Source organism: Balaenoptera acutorostrata, chromosome 17 (genome assembly GCF_949987535.1).
Source record: "Balaenoptera acutorostrata chromosome 17, mBalAcu1.1, whole genome shotgun sequence".
In the NCBI taxonomy this organism is placed as follows: Eukaryota; Metazoa; Chordata; class Mammalia; order Artiodactyla; family Balaenopteridae; genus Balaenoptera; species Balaenoptera acutorostrata.
Genome location: NC_080080.1, coordinates 39,500,204 through 39,521,852, shown reverse-complemented (window position 1 = coordinate 39,521,852; position 21,649 = coordinate 39,500,204). Strand labels below are relative to the sequence as shown.

General features: G+C 38.6%; 1 protein-coding gene and 1 pseudogene across 5 annotated transcripts in view; one reads left to right on the top strand and one right to left on the bottom strand.

Annotated features, from left to right (window-relative positions):
- The window catches only part of CPQ (carboxypeptidase Q), a 505,229-nt gene that overhangs the window by 420,583 nt on the left and 62,997 nt on the right, over nt 1-21,649 (top strand). Inside the window, exon 8 of one of the 5 annotated variants that reach the window (XM_057532250.1) lies at nt 7,945-8,127. The exons of the other annotated variants lie outside the window; for them this stretch is intronic. Within the exon in view, the coding sequence (XP_057388233.1) occupies nt 7,945-8,000 (56 nt within the window). The 3' untranslated portion in view covers nt 8,001-8,127. Of the gene's footprint in view, nt 1-7,944; nt 8,128-21,649 lie in introns of those variants that run through there. 5 annotated transcript variants of the gene reach the window in all.
- LOC103002220 (60S ribosomal protein L7-like 1) lies at nt 11,020-11,764 on the bottom strand (annotated as a pseudogene).

The following is a 21,649-nucleotide window of genomic DNA, read 5'->3' as shown; positions in this document are numbered from 1 at the left end:
TGTCTCCACAAAGGTAAGGAGGGCTTCCCCTCTTGCCACAGTGCCGTGGGGAATTTGAGCCCCCTTGTGGTTGCTTCAGCATTAATGCGAGTTCTAATTTACTGAACTCCCAGTTGTCAGACACACGGTTAGGCTTTTTGCAGACACTGTCTGTTTGATCTGTACAACCATCCTAAGAGGTAAGTGCAATTACTCCTCTTCTTCAGATGAAGAAACGGACTCAGAGGGACTAAATGACTTGCCCGAGTCTCTCAGCTCTTAAGTGTAGATGTCACCCTGAGAACAGGCCACTTTGGTTTCAAGGCTGGTGGCCCCTTTCCCACAATATGCAACAACACAGGGGCGTCTGGAATGCTGAGATGGTCTTCCAAATCTATGGCAGTGTCTGAAATGTTTATCTTACTCAGCTCTTGCTTATGCAAAGGATTTCAGTTCATTCCTGCTCCAGAATAATTTACCCCGGGGGAAAGGAGTTTGTTATTGTAAATAACTACTTATTTCTTCTCACATTCTTTGTTCCACTCCCCTCTCTATCTCTGTAGATCAGGAAGGTTTATATAAACTTGGTGGTTCATTTAGACTGCAACTAATGTTTCCTGGAATTCTTTTTTATTTCGTTTAGAGTACTGTAAGATGGAACCAGATTATTGCTGTTTTCCCCTATTATTATTGAGCTATCTTTTGATATTTCAAGTTTGGGCTCTTCCTGGAAGAAATAATGGAACTGTTTATAACTCTTGTTACCCGTTGAAAATTTCAGGGACTTTAGAAAAAAGATGAAGAACCGTAGCTAGTCTGAAAAAGAAAATAAAAATATGCTAGTTGTGTACTCTGAATTCTTGAAGATATGGTAAGTTACAGTAAGTTAAACCTAAAGATAGGATTCAAGTATGATTTAAATAACTGCTCACCTAACTTTTGAAAAATTAATGAGAAATACTTCCACACTCCATTCTTCCTTTCTTCTTTCTCTTTTTCTTTCCTGTCATCCATTGAACTAATAAATATTTATTGAGCCCTTACCATGTCCTTGGCCATTCAAATTTCTGTAGTCTGATGACTGAGCCCCAATTTTTTTAATGTTTCATGTATACTCAATATCAAAATACTAATTAAGAACACAGATAGAATTAAAATTCAACATGATTTTCATAAATTATAGAAGCCAAATAGATAAATTTATGAAAGGATCATCTTTGGAGAGGAGATAGGATATCCTTCATCCATCTAGGTAATGTCCATGATGGACAGGATAACTGTCAACATAAGTATAAGGCTTTGGGGGGGAAAAGTTAAAAAAATAACAGATGTATTTTCCACATAAACTCTCTGTTCCAGATACCTTTATACTCCAGCCTTCTCCCATTTCTACCCCCTTCCATACGCCTTCCTATTTTCCCCTCCAAATCCTAAATGCTCTTTAAGTCTCACTCCATATTCATTGGTGACCGCAAATCCATCTTTAACAGACCCTGGTGCTGTATTGCCTTTCTGAATTTCTAAAACGCTTCTGTAGCCCCCAGTCTCGCACTTGAATCACACACAAACATTCTTGGGTTACTAGGAATTTCCGTGCATCCTGCCTTCTGGACTCAGTGATCAGTTCTTTGAGATCAAGGTCAATGTTTTCTACTTCTTTACCTCCTCTGTAGCTCTTAGTTTAATTTTGGGAAACATTTAAATTCTTGTATATCTCACAAGAGAAAAAACAGAAACATAGAAGTAATTGCTTTCTCCACAAGCTTTGGGTCCTTCAGCTTAAGATTGTGGAGAAAATAAAGGATGCTGAGAAAAAAGACACAAAGATAGAAAAAACGACAGATGGAAGAACGACATAAATTAAGGAGGCTAGAGCAATTAGGATTATTTATTTACAGGAGTAAAGACTGAGAGAAGATGCTGAGTAATATTTTCTAGTACATTAGTGCAATAATACACGTAGATAATTTACCACATAAAGTGGCAAAATTCTTGTTCCCTGACTCTGTCAAAGGTAATACAAGAACATGACTCAAAGGAGTCCAAGAGGGGTTTAGGTTAGTCTCTACTGGCCCCAGGTAGCAGAGAGACTTTCAACCTTAAACTTTTGCCTGATCCTCCAATTATAAGCTCCAGGTTAGAATGACAGGAATCTATTTCATTCTGAACATGTCAGTAATAAGACATAATTCATGGTTCTCAGAGGTCCTTAATGCATCCTTCTTGAACACCTTTCTTTAGGAACTCTTCTATAAAATATATTGACACATTAATGTAAAAAATGAGATGCTCTCTTAATGTGACCTGAGGCAGTGAGCCCACCATGATTCCATATCTACCAATGAGTTCCTTCCTCTGCTTCAGAATCTGAGAGGCAATCTTTTGCTGATGATCTCGGCAAGTGGTAGACAGTGCGCTGGGAAGAATTAGAGTGTGTGTTCTGGCTTCACAACTTTGAACTTCACGTGCCATCTTAGGCAAGTGATGTAAGTTTTCTCAGCCTCACACATTGATTATTAAGCATTCTTATTACTCATCTGCTGTATGGCACTTGGGAATCAATAGTAAAGAAGATAGACAAGATCCGTACTCTCACAGTCTATACAGACTAGTGAGTGAGACTTGGTTATCTCATATGCAAAATAGGTATGGTCACCCCCAAGCCCCACATGCATTCCTCCTCCTTCCCTGTCCCCTCTCTCATTGACTGGCATCACCTTCCAGAAACCACACAATCATCCGGAACATAGAACCAAATATTCTCCAGTCCTGTTTACTCCAAATTCCTCCTATTTTTAAAACCCATTCCCTTCTCTCTACCCCATAAACCTTGTCTCAGGAGTACTCACTGATTTTCCTGTAGCAGCCTCCTACTAACATATCAACCTGCATTCTTAGTTCCCTTCCATCTAACTGGCTCACTGCTTCCAAAGTGAACTTTCTAAATTAAAAGTCAGACTATCAATTGGGATGCTTTGGGCTGCAAAATATCACAGAAGCTGCAACTTAGAACAGTAGTAAGGGGATTTTAAAATTTACTTTAAAAAGAGCTCTCGAGTGGGTGGTTACAGAATGCTTAATTTAATCATCAACCCCATCAAAGACCTCGGTTCTTTACATCTTTCCACCATGCCATCCTCAGCATGTTGACTTCTGTCTTCAGGCTTGTCTCCCCGTGGTCCCTAGATGGCTGCAGCTGTTCCAGGCAACAAATTCTGACACATAGTGCAGTAGTGGAAGAGAGAATGTCTATAATGGCCAGTCCATTTTAACAGTAAGACAATCTCATCCAGAAGCTCCAAAGCAGATTTTTCCTCAATTTCATTGGCCGTGTTTGTGGCAATGGAGTAGAATTACCAAAATTGGATTATATTAATCAAATTTTACTTCCTGGGTCTAGGGTGGAGCTCAGTCTCCCCTGAAAATGTAGCCTCCTGATGTGTGAGAAAAACTGGGATTCTTTAGGAAGAAGATGAGGATTCCCACTGATGAGCAACTAAGAGCAGCGGCATATCTGATCATCTCTCCTCGTTACTTGAAATCCTTCATGTCTCCCCATTGTCTTCAGAGTGTCAGGTCTCTGTTTAGCATGGAATTCAAGGCCCTTCTGGTTCCACCCTGGGCTGATGTACAGCCTCGCCTCTCGTGGCTGCCCCATTGCTCTCTATCCATCTCTTATTCATACAAGTGTCATTAATTGAGGTTCCGGTGCACCCTGTGTTCTCAGCTTCCTAGCCATTGGACCTGCCCTGTTCTGTCTTCTTCTCCAGCTAATTCCTACTCATCCATGATTCAGCACCTGTTTCTCCTCTCACAAGCCTTCTTTGATCCCCAGCGGTCTGGGTGAATGAACCTTGAGTATGTTCCCATAACCCCCTGTTCACCTCTCCTCATGGCACTTACCCTTTTAGAATTGTGAATTTCTCATGCTTCCAGCACCTAAGAAGAAGTGCCTGGCCCTTGACAAAATGTCCTGAATCAAATGCTGAATCAGTAATGTCTAGGTTTGTAGGAAGAGTTAGATGATGTGAGAGAGGTTTGTAAACTGTAATGCCATAACATAAGTTGTGATTACTTTAGTAATAACTTTGCTTCATTGAGCTGTGTCCTCTTTTCTTATATATTGAATTGTTTTTAAAATCACATTTTAATTTCTTTCATCTTTTCATAATAGCTCAGACTCCATAGTGAAGTACCAAATATGCAGATTACTGAGAATTTCTCATAATTTCCTTCTTGCTTCTTTCTGATACCTTATATGGCACTAAGCAGAACTAAATTAAAACTTTTCACTTCTACATCTCCAAAGGCCTTTCTTTTAAAATTTTCCAAGAAAGGAGAAGAGCAGGACACAAGCAGGAATGTAAAGTAAATTGAAGTTTCGACCTCTGGACCCAGGACTCATATGTTTTCCAGTCACCAGATGGAATAGTGCAATACAGTAGTTCTATGTCCCCTGCTGTCCCTAATTAAAAGATGCCTCCTTTATGGTGAAAAAACTCTGTGCTAGTGATGTTGGAGAGATTGATGCTGCATGGTGAGTAGACCTCACCCCACTGGGAACATGAAAAGGCACTTCCTGGTTTGCGACTATAGCCCTTATTTAAATAGCCTAGCAGTTTCATTCAATCAGCAAGCATGTCTTGAGTGCCTACTGTAAACCAGGCACTCTAGACACTGAAGATAGAGCATGAAAAAGACTTACCAGCTCTCTGCCCTTATGGAGTTTACATTGTAGTGGGGAGTGGGGAGAGGACAGTAGGAGGAGACAAACTATAACAAAGAAATCAAGAATGGAGAAAAACATTAGAGAGTGATAAGGGTAATGCAGAGAATTATAGCAAGTGGCTGCCTCTCACCTCTAACTCAGGTGAGTCAGAGCTCTTGCTTTAATATTCATCATCTGCTGTATGCTAGATCGGTGTGTATAACATCCACATCAACGCCACACTATTGGGAATTGCTCATCAGAACAGCTAATAATAACAGCTAACAGAATAAGCTTCTCATGTTCTTTCCTCTTGCAGTAGACCTGCTGCAGCTCCAGAGAAGCCATTGGGTATCTTGACCAAAGCAGGCTGGGCTCATACCCTGTAGTATGACTGCCAATGGCCTAGAGGGAGAGGGCATTGTTTCTACCATCGGGCAGTTAGTCATGCACTGCCTTCTCAAGTGTCTTCTGTTGTTGCCCAATCTGTTATTTAAAGCACACACTTTCACTTTAAAGTTAATATACTTTGTATTTTATCTCCTTAACTGTATTGAAAACCAAGAGAGTATTTTACTCCCCCTTAAATACCCAATACCTATTATTACCTGGAACATAATAGGTATCCAATAAATGTTTACTGAGTAGATGTATTTGATTTTAAGATGAACTTACAAAAGAATTAAGTCACAGTAAAAAGAAGTTTTGGTACAGCACCAAGATAAATAACACATGCAGAAAGCTGTAGGAACTCATAGGGTAGAAGACAGGAAAGGCCTGGAAGAGGTGAACTTGATCTGGAAACTGAAGGATTTGTAGCATCAGAAGGGACAGAAGGGGCGAGAAGGGCATTCCTGGTGACAGCAGTCATGTGAACAAAGGCAGTTGTCCCCATTGGGGACAGTGGGGAGAGTGACTTCACAGGGCAGAGGAATCCGCTTGGAGAGCAGTGGGTGGTAGGAACAGCTGCGTTCCTCTGGGTCAGATGAAGAAGAGACATAAATTTCTGGTGGAAACTCTTGTAGTTGATGCAAAGTCACCAGACGTCTTCAGGAGAAGGTAAGAGCAGGGTTTTAGAAGGGAATCCGTAAAACTCTTGCCGGGGGGTACACTGTCACACTCAAGTAGGAGGCTCAAAGTGGGAAGACCTGGTGTGAAAAGGGAACTTGAGGAAGTAGCACAGGATTAGAAACAATTCCTTTAGAAAATCAGAGGATAGCGCTAAATTATTGCACTATTCTCTGCACTATAGTGACCACAAAACAGTATGACTTAAATTTCTCTATCTACTATTTCCCATGCCTGCTAATAATGTAGCCTAGAAAAGTTTCACTTCCCTGACTGCCCCTTTCAAGATCTCAAGGTTGGTTCTTCCGGGTTCCCTTTCCTATGCATTTGACTTTCCATCAGTTTCACTTAATACTTTACAGATGCTCTAATTGACTCCTTATGTAACACTTCATTCAACAGGTAGCTGTATTATATGTAAATATGGAGGATACAAAAATAAGATATGGCCCCTTTTCTCCAGGAGCTCACTATCGAGGTCTGACTGTGATTTGGTTTACTTAATAATCATGAAGGAAGACTTCATCATGGAAAACCAAATAAAGCTACATTGAAATTTTCTAAGAAAAAAATCTAACATTACTTGAAAACCAGTAGAGTACAAGGAAGTAGGATTTCAGAATATGCTTCCTCCTCGTCAGCTATGTGAACTTTGTCTATCCCTACTTTAAGTGATTAAAGCCTGTAAAATTCAGTATGGCCTGGTATATTAGATGCTTTTAAATATGGTATAAAATTCTTATTACAGAAAATTTCAAACATATGCAAAAGTAAAGAGAATAGTCTAATGAACTCGCCTATATACTCGTCACTCAGGAATTTTTCATCCTTGGGCAGGCTTACTTCATTTACACCCCAGTCACTCCTCTATGCCAAGATTATTTTGAAGCAAATGCCCAACATCATATCATTTTATATCATCTCCTTTGTAAATATTTTAATGTATCTCTAAAAGGTAAGGAGATATATATATTATATATATATTAGGAGGAATAATAATATTGTAGTCATATATTATTCCTCCTAAAATATTTTATAATAATCTCTTAATATCATATCCAATATATCGCCAGTTTTCAAATGTTTCCAGTTTCCTCCAAGCTGCATTTTCCTCCACAGTTTTCTTGTGTAAAGCAGGATTCCAGTAAGGGTCAAACAATGCAATCGGTGGATGTGGTCGATGTCTCGATTAGAAGTCTCTTCTAATCCATGGGTTCCACCTTCATTTTTCTTCTTTCTGCTGCTTGTTTGTTACAGAAACCAAGTAATTTGTCCCATGGGATTTCCTATAGTCTGGATTTAGGTAATTCCTTTTTTATGGAATCATTTAACAGGTTCCCACTCTCTTATATTTCTGTTAATTAGTAGTTAACTCTAGAGGCTTGATCTGATTCAGGTTTGATTATTTTTTTTTAACTTTCAGGGGCAAGAATACTTCTTAGGTATCGATGTTTATTTCCATTATGAGTGATGTCTAGTTTTCTCTCTTTTTATGATATTAACTGTCATTGAAGATTATTGCCGAGATCTATTATTTCATTGGGGGTTGCAAAATGGTAACTTTGATTATTAGTTGAAATAATTCTATAAAAAGAACTCTCCCCCCATCGACTATCTGGTCACTCAGAGGTACTTTTGTGTAAGAAAAGTAGGATATATGTTTCATTCTTTCCCTTTATTTACCTATTTTTAAAATTATTAGTTGATTCCCTAGTACCCTCCAAAGATAACTGATTGGGTTAATTTTTACTATCATAATTTACTAATGGATTTAAAAAATATAGATGTGCTTCATTCTGTTGTAGTAATTATGCTTATTAATGCTCAAAATTGTCCAATATTTAGCCAATGAGAGCCTCTTTAAACTGGTTCCTGAGTTCTTTTGAAATGCCCTTGTAGTCACTGATAGTGTCCTAGCTTTCTGATGTGACAGTGTTCCAGGCTATCTTGTGTATTTCCTGCCCCAGATGGAATCAGCTATTTCTCCAAAGAGCTCCACTTTCTTCTACTAGGTCACTGTATTTAGAGACCACAGTCTGAACACTAAGTATGCTTATTGCTACTGGGTTGGTCATTGTTTCTAAGTCTTTTTAGCGGATAGAACTAGAATTTCTTTTTCTCTTAAGAAAAAAGATATTGTGGGGACTTCCCTGGTGGCGCAATGGTTAAGAATCCGCCTGCCAATGCAGGGGACACGGGTTCAAGCCCTGGCCCGGGAAGATCCCACATGCTGCAGAGCAACTAAGCCCGTGCATCACAACTACTGAGCCCGTGTGCCACAACTACTGAAGCCCGCACGCCTAGACCCTGTGCTCCGCAACAAGAGAAGCCACCGCAATGAGAAGCCTACACACAACAACGAAGACCCAATGCAGACAAAAAAAATAATAAATTAATTAATTAATTTTAAAAAAAGGTATTGTGAATTATATATTTCCAATTTAGGTTGAGGACTCCAAAGCTCTGCTTTACCCCACTGGTGTCATGTCTGTGTCTCCTTCCTTTGCCAGAAATCCTGGTTCTTAGTGCAACAGCATAACCACTCACTTGCTTTCTCCCACAGCACACACAGTAGTCTCAGAATAACAACAACACACAGCCAACAACAGCGTGATTATTGAAAAGGGTTTGTTTATTGCAGGTTCTTTTTATGTCTTTAGGATATGTTATATATTCCACTAGAGATGTACACATTTCTGTTAACCTATAATGCAAGTTACCCTGAATGAAATATCATTTCCATCTTTCATATTTTTGTCTTAAAATCTGAAACTACTGATTTCTAAAATGTTTAAATGCTTATTTATAATTTTTCTTTATAAAGCGAGAAAAAGGTTATAGATAGGAATAGTTGTAAGGCTTATTAAAATAATTACCTTGGAGTGTCATAGTTGGATCCTTAACACATACATTGCCTGTTCTTTCTTATTAGATCTGACTCAGACAGTTTCATTCATTCATTCATTCAAGCAATATCTAGTAAGTACTACATGACATTCAGACAAGGGGAATAAAGAGGAAATTTAATATGTGTTGAGCGTCTTTTGTATGTCAAGTATTATTTTAGCTGCTTTACATACATTATCTTATATAATTTTATAAGAACCTTTTAAAGCATACATTAGTAGTCTGTAACCAATTTTCAGATGAGTCAGTTGGAGCTCAGGGAGTTTCCTTTGTCCAAAGTCGCAAAGATATTAAGTGGAAAAGCCAGAATTAACATATAGGCCTGTTTTATTCCAATGTCATATACAAGGTTCACTCTCTATCCTCAAGGAGTTAATGGAGAGTTTAGACACAGGAAGAACGAAGCACAATAGGAGTTCAAGCAAGAGAGGAATTAAAATCATGGGGCATCACAAGAGAGGTGGCATTTCACCTGATTTTCCAGAAAGAATAGAATTTTGTTGGATGGAGAGGGACTGCATTGCACGTGAAAAGATGGGGATACACAAAATTGCATAGGCAAGAAAGTTCAACAGGTTCTTGAAATGATGAGTAGTCTGGTTTGGCCAAAGTTTAGTTTAATATAGGGAAATAGAGCTAAAACTGAAAAGGTCCCTCGGGGCCCCAGTTGGACCCTGAATGCGATTCAAAGAATTTGGGACAGCCAGAAACTTTTGAAAGTTTTCAACAGGAGTGAGACATGATGGGGCTCAATCCCAGCCACTGAGTAGGCGCCATCTAACCCACAGCATCCTCCTTTGAGAGACTCAAAACAAAAACCAGCTTCATAGATCTGCACATCTCATGGGTTGGTCTGCATGTCTTCTAGCAATTTCTTGCTAAAATTGCACTTTTTTGGATGTTTTGCTATTTGACGTTTTGCCAAATTACACTGTACAGTTGGAGAGACTCAGAATAGTCCCATAAGATATTGCACTGTGATTGGCAGGGGTTGCTGGAGTTCTCAGATATTAACAATGAGGTCTTACTGTAATTGGACATAATCTGCTTGTTGAACCTTCTTTGAGTCAAAGAAGTCTTCAAGTATTGTGACAACTCATCAATTTCTTACAAGAGCTCTACTAAAAATATGCTTATCAATTTAATTAATAAGCATAGGATTATGGGAACAACAGGAAAAGCATCACAATTCAAGAGATTTTGGTAAAATTGAGTTCTGATTGGGTAAGGACTTTTTACTATAGAAATGAGTTACATCTCAATTGTGTACAATAGACTCCTTAGTCTGGGTACTTTCATTGGCTTAAGATCCTTCCTTTGCTCAGTATTAAAGTTCAAAAATGACCACTTAACCTGATATTCTTGTACATTCCCCTCATGGGAATTTCTAACACAGTGAATTAAGTCTCCCTATTATCTCGTTTTTATAAGAGAGTGTGAGATTGCATAATTCATGGTAACTAAACTTTCTTTTACAGTATGACATTTGCTATCTTAATTGTCCTTCCAGTTCGTGATGCATAAATCAAATATGGTTGAGCTCTGTGAAATCTATTAGTTGTGGATCGTTTGTGATCTGGCAAGCTGTTGCCTATAATAGGACTAGTTATGAAGTATGTCCTCAGTATTCTTTCCTTTCTCCCTTCCTTCCTCCCTACTCCCTCCCTTCCCCTTCCTTCCTCTCTCCCTCTATCTGTCCCTCCTTCTTCTCCTTCTTCTTCATCTTCTTCTTTCTGCTTCTTTCTTTCTTCCTTTCTTTCTCTTTTTCTTTTCTTTCTTTCTTTCTTTCTTTCTTTCTTTTTTCTTTCTTTCTTTTTCTTTCCTTCCTTCCTTCCTCCCACCCTCCCTCCCCCTTTCTCTTTCTTTCTTTCCTTTCTCTCTCCCTTCCTTCCTTCCTTTCCTCCTTTCTTTCTTTCTTTCTTTTTTTTTTTTAATATACTTCTTTCTAATTGTATTTCAAGTTCTTTCTAAAACAAAGCCTTTGGATACCCCAGGTTCAATATGCCCCTGGGCCTGGTCCACTGCTGTCTTGTATTCATGTGTGGGTATTCATTTGTTCACCAACATTAAATCCCAGGATAGGTGTGATAAAACATGACTCCCTCCTCCATGGCACAAGTCCTTTGCTGGTTTCAGAGGTGGACTGCAGTCTTTGCAGAAAACACACAGGAACGTTTTCTTGGAACTGAAGTGGGATGAAAAGTGCCTGCCCTGAACATCACCATCTTTTCCCTGACCCTTCCCCTCCAGTTTCTGAAGATATAGCAGAAAATAATCTTCCTTGAAGATACTGGATAACAATTCCATGAAACAAAAACACATGCTTCCAATGCACTGTGCTTTCAGATATGTTGGTTTTAGTTCAGCTGCTGGATGAGCTGATTGATGCGTTCACCTTGATAGCCAGGTGAGCCCACTTCCTTGACGAAGCCCACTCTATTCTTGGTAGCGTGACGGGCCACTGAGAGTTGGAAAGGGCGCAAGAACCCTGAGATCACCTGAAAATTCTTCCCCAGGAAGGCAATTTCGTGACTGAGGTCTTCCAAGCAAATGACACCAAACTTCCCCAGGTGCTCCTCAATCACTGTGTTGTCTGTCAGAGGGATGATTTTATTCTTGACCTTGGCTTGTCCATGTTTCAAGATGAGTTCCCGAACAGACTTCAGATTTGGAAATCCCCAGGTCACATAAGTTTCCACGATACAAAGCGTTTTTATGGTTTGAGGGGTTACTTGCATAAAGACACCACTGAAAATCTTATTCAGGCGAAGTCTTGCAATGGTCCTCTGCACCAGTAAACTCACCCCGTTAATCCTTTCGATACGTACAACAAAGGCCAAGGAATGTTTATCTGGCACTTCCAAGCCGTGAGGTTTCACTTCTAGTTGTCTGAGTCACACCCTGTCACATAGTTGCCGCCAGGAATCATGTAGGAACCATTCTAGTCGCTTAAACTTGATCTCTTTTCCTTTCCTCTGCTCCTTCCTTTGCAAAAGCACCTGCTTTGCCTGGTTGGCTTTCAGGCCCTGATAAGCCTTCCTCTTTTTCAGGAGATTTTTCTGAAACCAAAGGGATCTTTTTTCTTGGCTCTTCCTCGGACATCTTTCCAACTCTCTCTCTTTCTTTCTTTCTTTCTCTCTCTCTCTCTCTCTCTCTCTCTTTCTTTCTTTCTTTCTTTCTTTCTTTCTTTCCTTCCTTCCTTCCTTCCTTCCTTCCTTCCTTCCTTCCTTCCTTCCTTCCTTCTTTCTTGTTGTAATGGCTGAAATAGTCTCCTGACAATTGAGAGAACAGAATCCTATGTAGAGATAGGCATGGCTTTCATCAATACCCAAAACTACCCAGTTATGGAAGGTTTAAACCTAAGTGGAAATGTTTGCTGGACACATCTATACAAAATCCACATTTTTTGCAGAAATAGTTTATTAAGTATCACTGATGCCATATTTAAAGAATGAAGATACTCATAGATATCATTTTAATATCTTTAGTCAACACTATAGTGCAAAGCATAGATGGAGGGGTCAGTGATTCCACACTCACTATTCCTGACAGAAGATTTTATCTGAGATAACTGTAGTCATTTGGCATGTTAGCTTCAATTGCTGTAATTTCTCATCTTGTATTGGTGTAGACCCAGATACGTGTTCAGGTTACACTTGTGGTTCACACCCTTGACTGAACTTTAAAATCACCTGGAGGCTTCTAAAAATATATCAGCACTGGCGCCCCACCTCCAAAGATTCAGATTTAACTGGTCTGGCTACAAAGTCACAACAGTTGCACAAGTTCAGGGGGTACGTTTACCATAGAACATATTCATGCCTCAGGACCCGCAACCTCCCAGAGCACAAGTCCATTGCGTTCCATGTGAAAGGTGCCTGCTGTACTTGTGCAAACATGGGGCCTGAGGGAGGGCTTGAGCACACCCCGTTTTAGAAGCCCCCCAGGAGATTGCAATATACAGCCAGACTTGAAAACCATTTTGAGGTAAAACATAGCCTAGATGTTAAGAGCATGGATTTAGGAGTCAAGCAGAAATGGATTCAAAATCTTGCTCTACTACTTTCTAGCTGTGTGACCTTAAGAAAGTCATTTAACCTCTCGGAACTTCAATTTCTTCATAAATAAAAGGGTGATACCTGCCTTGTGTGATTATATTCAAGAAAAAAGTAAAGACAATCTGAGTGAAACGCTTGGCACAAAGTTAACTCTCAAGAAGCCATTGTTATTATTTCAGTTATTAAAGCATAATTTCTGTATTAGTCCAGACTCCTTCAGTACTAAGTGACAGAAATCTAACTCAGACGACCTGGAGCAAAAATGGAGAATCTGAGCGAGCCACAGGAAGAGTAGGGCTGGATCTGGTCTTACGGACTCCAGCAATGGGATGCTGTTAGGACACATACTCTCTCTCTGGTGCTTATTCCACCTTCTTGGTGCCTTCATTCTCTCAAGCCAGCTGTCCCCTTAGAGGCTGAACTATGGCCTTATGCAGCTCAAAACTCAAGACTTACATCTTTACATCCTGTTAAGCACAGAAGAGCCAAGTAATTCATCAAATCCAACTCAGTTGGGAAAATCACAGTGGCCCAGCCTGGCTCCTTTGTTCACCCCTGTTGTCAAGGTGTGTAATCCTTAAAGTGGGGAGAAGTGGTGCTGTGCAGATGAACACAGTAACTACCTTTATCTTCACTGTTGAGACCTGATTCAAGATATATAAAATACATAAAACCTCTGCCATCTAGCAGATAAGGAAGGACAGCATTGAAGTCCCAGAAGCAATTTTTAAAAATACCCTGAATTTGTAATACCTATTCCCTCAGCTCTTCATGACCTAAGATGAGTTTAGGGCAAGAAAAGCATTTGCTAGACTTTTCTGGCACAGTTTACCTGAGACACTCAGGTGACCAGGCAGATGCGGAGCTGGATAAGTTGATGCCACGCTCCCAGCAATCCGCATGATTGAACACCTGAAGTGTTCTCTCCTGCCACCTCCACCCCATGGTCTCTCCTTACCTCTACAAATGGGAAAACTTAGGAGACTTATTTATAGGAACACGCTCTACAGATACACTGTGTATTTATCCAAGAAGAAGGCGATGAGGAAGAACATCACTAAAGACTCAGAGACATCCTTTAACATTTGAATTGTTCTGACCACTTACGTAACATTTGTCTTAGAGAAGCAGCAAGTGTCATAAAAGAGGAACAGGCTTCATAGTTTTATAGCAGTGTGGTTTTGACAAGTCATTTAACTTCTCTGAGCTTCAGTTTCCTGATCTGTGAAATGAGGGCAATAATATTCCACAGGACTATTGTGAGAATTGAATGTCTTTGATAAGTGATAATGTATTTGAAAGTCAATTGCTCTCTACACAGTTGATCTTCAATAAGTGGTTTCAGTGTTTGGGGGTTAGTTTTATATTTTAAAAAATTACCAAAGAGGCCTTGCTATGAACATGCTTTCGTGTATTTAGACCCAGTAGAGAGGGTGACTGGGCATATGGTTGAATATTCTAGGAAATACTGCAAAAGATGCATGAGTATCATTGCTGCTCACTGACCTTTGGGTCTTCGCATGTTACTTTGTGGTTACATAAATGAGTGACGAAACTGCTGGCATTCACTTCAAGTGACCCTGATACTTTACTGGTTCAGCGGCATTATTTAGGAAAACACATGACTCACTTCATTCCGACATGGTGAACACTGCAGAGAAGAAAGCAAAGAAGAAAAAAGTCAAATGTTAATACCATTAGTAGCTCTTCTATGTCAAATGATGCTTCTGGGATTTTGAGGTCTCTTTACAGTTCCTATTCAGCCAAAGTAAATTGGTTATGGGTGAAGAAGAGTTGGTGGGAGGATTATATAAGTGAATGTGTAAAAGCCAACTGGCTCGTGGCCAAGGACACAGATGGCACTCTCATTGACTCTCTTGGACAACATCAGGCTCTAGATTCTGTGCTGTGGACTGACTAGGTATTCTCCGTTGGCAAGGAGCCTCATACCAGACAGTGATATTCAGATAGTACGCATCAAAAATATATATAGTAGGCATCTTCTCTGACCTAAGAATGGGGCAATTACCTTTCTAAGCTTATTCTAGTGTTAAGACTCCATAACCTAAAGCCCATATTTTTCCAGAAGTGAAAATTGCTTTTGATATAAAGCAGAGATGATTCAAATGAAGGAGAATGAGATTACCTCTGCCTTTTAGGAGCAAGAGATTAAATAGCACAGAATTGCCTATATCAAACAAACATGAGTAAAGGTCAGCTATGGATTTTAAATTGTTCAAAAGATTGTTACTTTGACATGACTAAAATGTAGGGAGCAAATTGATGAGAATATCTCAGCAGTGAAGGAATGTATTTTCTTAATATTTTTTAACATCCGGTCTTGGTACAATTTTATTTCAATTTCTGCTAATACAACCACATAAATGCCTGATTTAAGTCATTTAAGTATCCCGTGGCAACATGATCTTGTGCTTCTCTCTTTCATTTCCTTCCTGTCCCTCCCCTTCTTTTTTCTTGAGAGAATCAGGAAGAGGTTTCCTATTTCTCAACTCTTGAATCTGTTTATGAAAATTGGAACTAAACAGTTTAGCACAATTAAGCAGGATGCCTCATTCATCAAACCTTCATTTTTCTAAGACTCCCAGCCTGTCAGTCACCAAAAAGCGTGTGTTAAGTGGAAGCTGTGCTTCTACTCTGTTGGCATGCCACATCTGTTGACAATTACAGAGGCACATATGATGCCATTCCTGTCATGGCATGTGCTTCCTTGTGCCTCGGGTCACAGGCCTTCAGGGACATTTACAAAGTGTGTCCTGGAACTAAAGAGTTTAATTTTGCCTGCTAATGTGTTTATGTATCTTGTAAAGGAACTAATCATTCCCTTTTGCTTTCCCTTATTATGGGGTGTATGTGTGTGTGTGTGTGTGTGTGTGTGTGTGTGCGTGTGTGTGTCTGCACCAGAAAAGAACCATGCCATATAATAAGTATAAAGACCTTTTTCTCATACCCACCAACCTTTCTTGTAAACCGCTGCTTTTATTTTTTTTAATTCTTTTGTCAAATAGCATAATATTTCTTGGCTTTTCTTGGATTTTATCTATTTTTTGAATACTACTGAATTCTGATTTCATATTTAGTCAAGATTTGGATCATATTTTTTAAAAATATAATCCATGTAATTATAAGTCACTGGGACGCCCTCTGGAGTTATGCTTTCTTTCTTTTGGATCTCTAATTGAACTGTGAGCATATAGCTTTTTTCATTCTATAAGCCATATTATTCAGGAAGTATCTAGAACCTAAAAGAGTGGAGCTGAATTTACAAGTCACCTATCTACGTATTTTATTACTCTAAGCTTAGTACCTAGAATATTTGGCGATGTCCAAAGTATTGACCTTTTTTCCTGCTTTTATTCAAATATTTAGCACTGGGTATGCATGACTATAGGAATACTAATTTTTTTTTTTTCATTTAAAGGAGAGGTACTGCTTTTGGATATTGTGAGTACCTCATTAATATTATGAACAATTAAATGAATTCTAGTAGAAGAGCTACCTGAAAGAGAGCTAGAAGATAAAGAAGTTCAGACTGAGTTTAAAGCCAATGGTAGTTTCATCCATGGTGGTTAATGGTGTTTCTTAATCGTTAAATATCAAATGTGTTGTAATGCTTAATTATCCTTAATATCTAAATGAATTACCACCGTATTGGAGAAGAGTGGAAGTGACCTACAGATTCTTTAGTGCTTATTGAAGAGGAGCAGCTTGAAGAGTTTTGAGAATTCTACAGAAGAGAGGAAGCTGTTAGATCCAAGGTACCACCTTCTTCAAATGGGGAAAACAGGATGCACGAGCGTGCCTCTTCTCCAACATTAAGTTTTGCATCGGTTTGCTATTAAACTCAAGGATTTGTGAAGGAAGCAATTCTAATTGCTTGGCACTTAAAAAACTTGCTCTGTTAGAAGTATTTTGAAAACTTGATTGCATTTTGAGTCACGCAAATTTACCTGGAATAAATTTTTGCTGTACACCTAAATAATCTGTCATTTAAATGCAACTATAGAATTCTCAGAGGGGAAAAGGAAGCTAATATTTATTGAGGATCTACAAGATATTACATTCATTGTTTTATCTTCTCTTAACATCCATGAGTAGATATTGCTGTTTCTGTTTTACCGATGAGGAAACAAGCTAAGACTGCCTAGGAGCATTTTCCTAACTAGCACGAAGTGCAGTACAATCTGAAACCAGCTCTGTATGATTGCAAAACCTGTTTTCCTTCTCTGCTATCTTCACATCCCTGAGATTTTTTTGAAAACAGTGAAGAGTGGCAGCTTCTTAGTTCATGTAGGCTTTACGATCAGTGCAGCCTGATTTGCCAAAGACACACACCCAGCCTCACACCTGCAAATCAACTTGAGGACTGATTGACCTGGATTTGAGCCTGAATTATACCATATATTAAATAATGCTATATCCTCTTTCTAGTTTCTGCTTTGTAGCCAGCTTAAAATGTCTCAAAACTCACACTGTCCCAGGGGAATACTAAAAATGTTGTCTTATGTTAATTAAGTATATGCTGTGCTGTTTCATATTAATTAAATTCATGGCACCTAAATTAAGAATCCTTCAGGTTGGCTCTTGAAGTGTGCTCTGTCTCTGGTGTGAGAAGAGCCCATTTTGAGATGTTTCTACACAAAAGGAAAGAAAGCAGCCAACATTTATTGTTTCGAGCCCTTTTAACTATATCCCCAGACATAAGAGGAATCTAGTTTCTACGGAAGTTTTTTTTTTTTTTTTAACATCTTTATTGGAGTATAATTGCTTTATAATGGTGTGTTAGTTTCTGCTCTATAACAAAGTGAATCAGCTATACATATACATATATCCCCATATCCCCTCCCTCCTGCGTCTCCCTCCCACCCTCCCTATCCCACCCCTCCAGGTGGTCACAAAGCACCGAGCTGATCTCCCTGTGCTATGTGGCTGCTTCCCACTAGCTATCTATTTTACATTTGGGAGTGTATATATGTTCATGCCACTCTCTCACTTCGTCCCAGCTTACCCTTCCCCCTCCCCGTGTCCTCAAGTCCATTCTTTAGTAGGTCTGCGTCTTTATTCCTGTCCTGCCCCTAGGTTATTCAGAACCATTTTTTTTCTTTTTTTTCTTAGATTCCATATATATGTGTTAGCATACGGTATTTATTTTTCTCTTTCTGACTTACTTCACTCTGTATGACAAACTCTAGGTTCATCAACCTCACTAAAATTAACTCAATTTTGTTTCTTTTTATAGCTGAGTAATATTCCATTATATGTACGTGCCACATCTTCTTCATCCATGCATCTGTTGATGGACACTTAGCTTGCTTCCATGTCCTGGCTATTGTAAATAGAGCTGCAATAAACATTGTGGTACATGACACTTTTTGAATTATGGTTTTCTCAGGGTATATGCCCAGTAGTGGGATTGCTGGGTCGTATGGTAGTTCTATTTTCCGTTTTTTAAGGAACCTCCATACTGTTCTCCATAGTGACTGTATCAATTTACATTCCCACCAACAGTGCAAGAGGGTTCCCTTTTCTCCACACCCTCTCCAGCATTTATGGTTTGTAGATTTTTTGATGATAGCCATTCTGACTGGTGTGAGATGATACCTCATTGTAGTTTTGATTTGCATTTCTCTAATGATTAGTGATGTTGAGCGTCCTTTGATATGTTTGTTGGCAGCTGTATATCCTCTTTGGAGAAATGTCTATTTAGGTCTTCTGCCCATTTTTGGATTGGGTTGTTTGTTTTTTTGATATTGAGCTGCATGAGCTGCTTGTAAATTTTGGAGATTAATCTTTGTCAGTTGCTTCATTTGCAAATATTTTCTCCCATTCTAAGGGTTGTCTTTTCGTCTTGTGTATGGTTTCCTTTGCTGTGCAAAAGCTTTTAAGATTCATTAGGTCCCATCTGTTTATTTTTGTTTTTATTTCCATTTCTCTAGGAGGTGGGTCAAAAAGGATCTTGCTGTGATGTATGTCATAGAGTGTTCTGCCTATGTTTTCCTCTAAGAGTTTGATAGTGTCCGGCCTTACATTTAGGTCTTTAATCCATTTTGAGTTTATTTTTGTGTATGGTGTGAGGGAGTGTTCTAATTCCATTCTTTTACACGAGCTGTCCAGTTTTCCCAGCACCACTTATTGAAGAGGCTGTCTTTTCTCCATTGTATATTCTGGCCTCTTTTATCAAAGATAAGGTGACCATATGTGCATGGGTTTATCTCTGGGCTTTCTATCCTGTTCCATTGATCTATATTTATTTTTGTGCCAGTATCATACTGTCTTGATTACCGTAGCTTTGTAGTATAGTCTGAAGTCCGGGAGCCTGATTCCTCCAGCTCTCTTTTTCTCTCTCAAGATTGCTTTGGCTATATGGGGTCTTTTGTGTTTCCATACAAATTGTGAAATATTTTGTTCTAGTTCTGTGAAAAATGCCATTGGTAGTTTGATAGGGATTGCATTGAATCTGTAGATTGCTTTGGATAGTATAGTCATTTTCACAATGTTGATTCTTCCAATCCAAGAATATGATATAGCTCTCCATCTGTTTGTATCATCTTTAATTTCTTTCATCAGTGTCTTATAATTTTCTGCATAAAGGTCTTTTGTCTCCTTAGGTAGGGTTATTCCTAGGTATTTTATTCTTTTTGTTGCCATGGTAAATGGGAGTGTTTCCTTAATTTCTCTTTCAGATTTTTCATCATTAGTGTATAGGAATGCAAGAGATTTCTGTGCATTAATTTTGTATCCTGCTACTTTACCAAATTCATTGATTAGCTCTAAATGTTTTCTGGTAGCATCTTTAGGATTCTCTATGTATAGTATCATGTCATCTGCAAACAGTGACAGCTTTACTTCTTCTTTTATGATTTGGATTCCTTTTATTTCTTTTTCTTCTCTGATTGCTGTGGCTGAAACTTCCAAAACTGTGTTGAATAATAGTGGTGAGAGTGGGCAACCTTGTCTTGTTCCTGATCTTAGAGGAAATGTTTTCAGTTTTTCACCATTGAGAACCATGTTGGCTGTGGGTTTGTCATATATGGCCTTTATTATGTTGAGGTGGGTTCCCTCTATGCCTACTTTCTGGAGAGTTTTTATCATAAATGGGTGTTGAATTTTGTCAAAAGCTTCTTCTGCATCTATTGAGATTGTCATATGGTTTTTATCCTTCAATTTGTTGATACGGTGTATCACATTGATTGATTCGTGTATATTGAAGAATCCTTGCATTCCTGGGATAAACCCCACTTGATCATAGTGTATGATCCTTTTAATGTGCTGTTGGGTTCTGTTTGCTGGTATTTTGTTGAGGATTTTTGCATCTATGTTCATCAGTGATATTGGCCTGTAGTTTTCTTTTTTTGTGACATCTTTTGTCTAGTTTTGGTATCCGGGTGATAGGGGCCTCCTAGAATGAGTTTGGGAGTTTTCCTCCCTCTGCTATATTTTGGAAGAGTTTGAGAAGGATAGGTGTTAGCTCTTCTCTAAATGTTTGATAGAATTCTTCTGTGAAGCGATTTGGTCCTGAGCTTTTGTTTGTTGGAAGATCTTTAATCACAGTCTCAATTTCAGTGCTTGTGATTGGTCTGTTTATATTTTCTATTTCTTCTTGGTTCAGTCTTGGAAAGTTGTGCTTTTCTAAAAATGTGTCAGTTTCTTCCAGGTTGTCCATTTTATTGGCATATAGTTGCTTGTAGTAATCTCTCATGATCCTTTGTATTTCTGCAGTGTCAGTTGTTACTTCTCCTTTTTCATTTCTAATTCTATTGATTTGAGTCTTCTCCCTTTTTTTCTTGATGAGTCTGGCTAATGGTTTATCAATTTTGTTTATCTTCTCAAAGAACGAGCTTTTAGTTTTATTGATCTTTGCTATTGTTTCCTTCATTTCTTTTTCATTTATTTCTCATCCAATCTTTATGATTTCTTTCTTTCTGCTAACTTTGGGGGTTTTTTGTTCTTCTTTCTCTAATTGCTTTAGGTGTAAGGTTAGGTTGTTTATTTGAGATATTTCTTGTTTCTTGAGGTAGTATTGTATTGCTATAAACTTCCCTCTTAGAATTCCTTTGCTGCATCCCATAGGTTTTGGGTCGTTGTGTTTTCATTCTCATTTGTTTCTACATATTTTTTGATTTCCTCTTTGATTTCTTCAGTGATCTCTTGGTTATTTAGTATTGTGTTGTTTAGCCTCAATCTGTCTGTATTTTTTACAGATTTTTTCCTGTAATTGATATCTAGTCTCATAGTGTTGTGGTCAGAAAAGATACTTGATACGATTTCAATTTTCTTAAAATTACCAAGGCTTGATTTGTGACCCAAGATATCATCTATCCTGGAGAATATTCCATGAACACTTGAGAAGAAAGTGTATTCTGTTGTTTTTGGATGGAATGTCCTATAAATATCACTTAAGTCCATCTTGTTTAATGTATCATTTAAAGCTTGTGTTTCCTTCTTTATTTTCATTTTGGATGATCTGTCCATTGGCGAATGTGGGGTGTTAAAGTCCCCTACTATGATTGTGTTGCTGTCGATTTCCCCTTTTATGGCTGTTAGTATTTGCCTTATGTATTGAGGTGCTCCTATGTTGGGTGCATAAATATTTACAATTGTTATATCTTCTTCTTGGGTTGATCCCTTGATCATTGTGTAGTATCCTTCTTTGTCTCTTGTAATAGTCTTTATTTTAAAGTCTATTTTGTGTGATATGAGTATCGCTACTGCAGCTTTCTTTTGACTTCCATTTGCATGGAATATCTTTTTCCATCCCCTCACTTTCAGTCTGTGTCCCTAGGTCTGAAGTGGGTCTCTTGTAGACAGCATATATATGGGTCTTGTTTCTGTATCCATTCAGCCAGTCTATGTCTTTTGGTTGGAGCATTTAATCCATTTACCTTTATGGTAGTTATTGATATATATATTC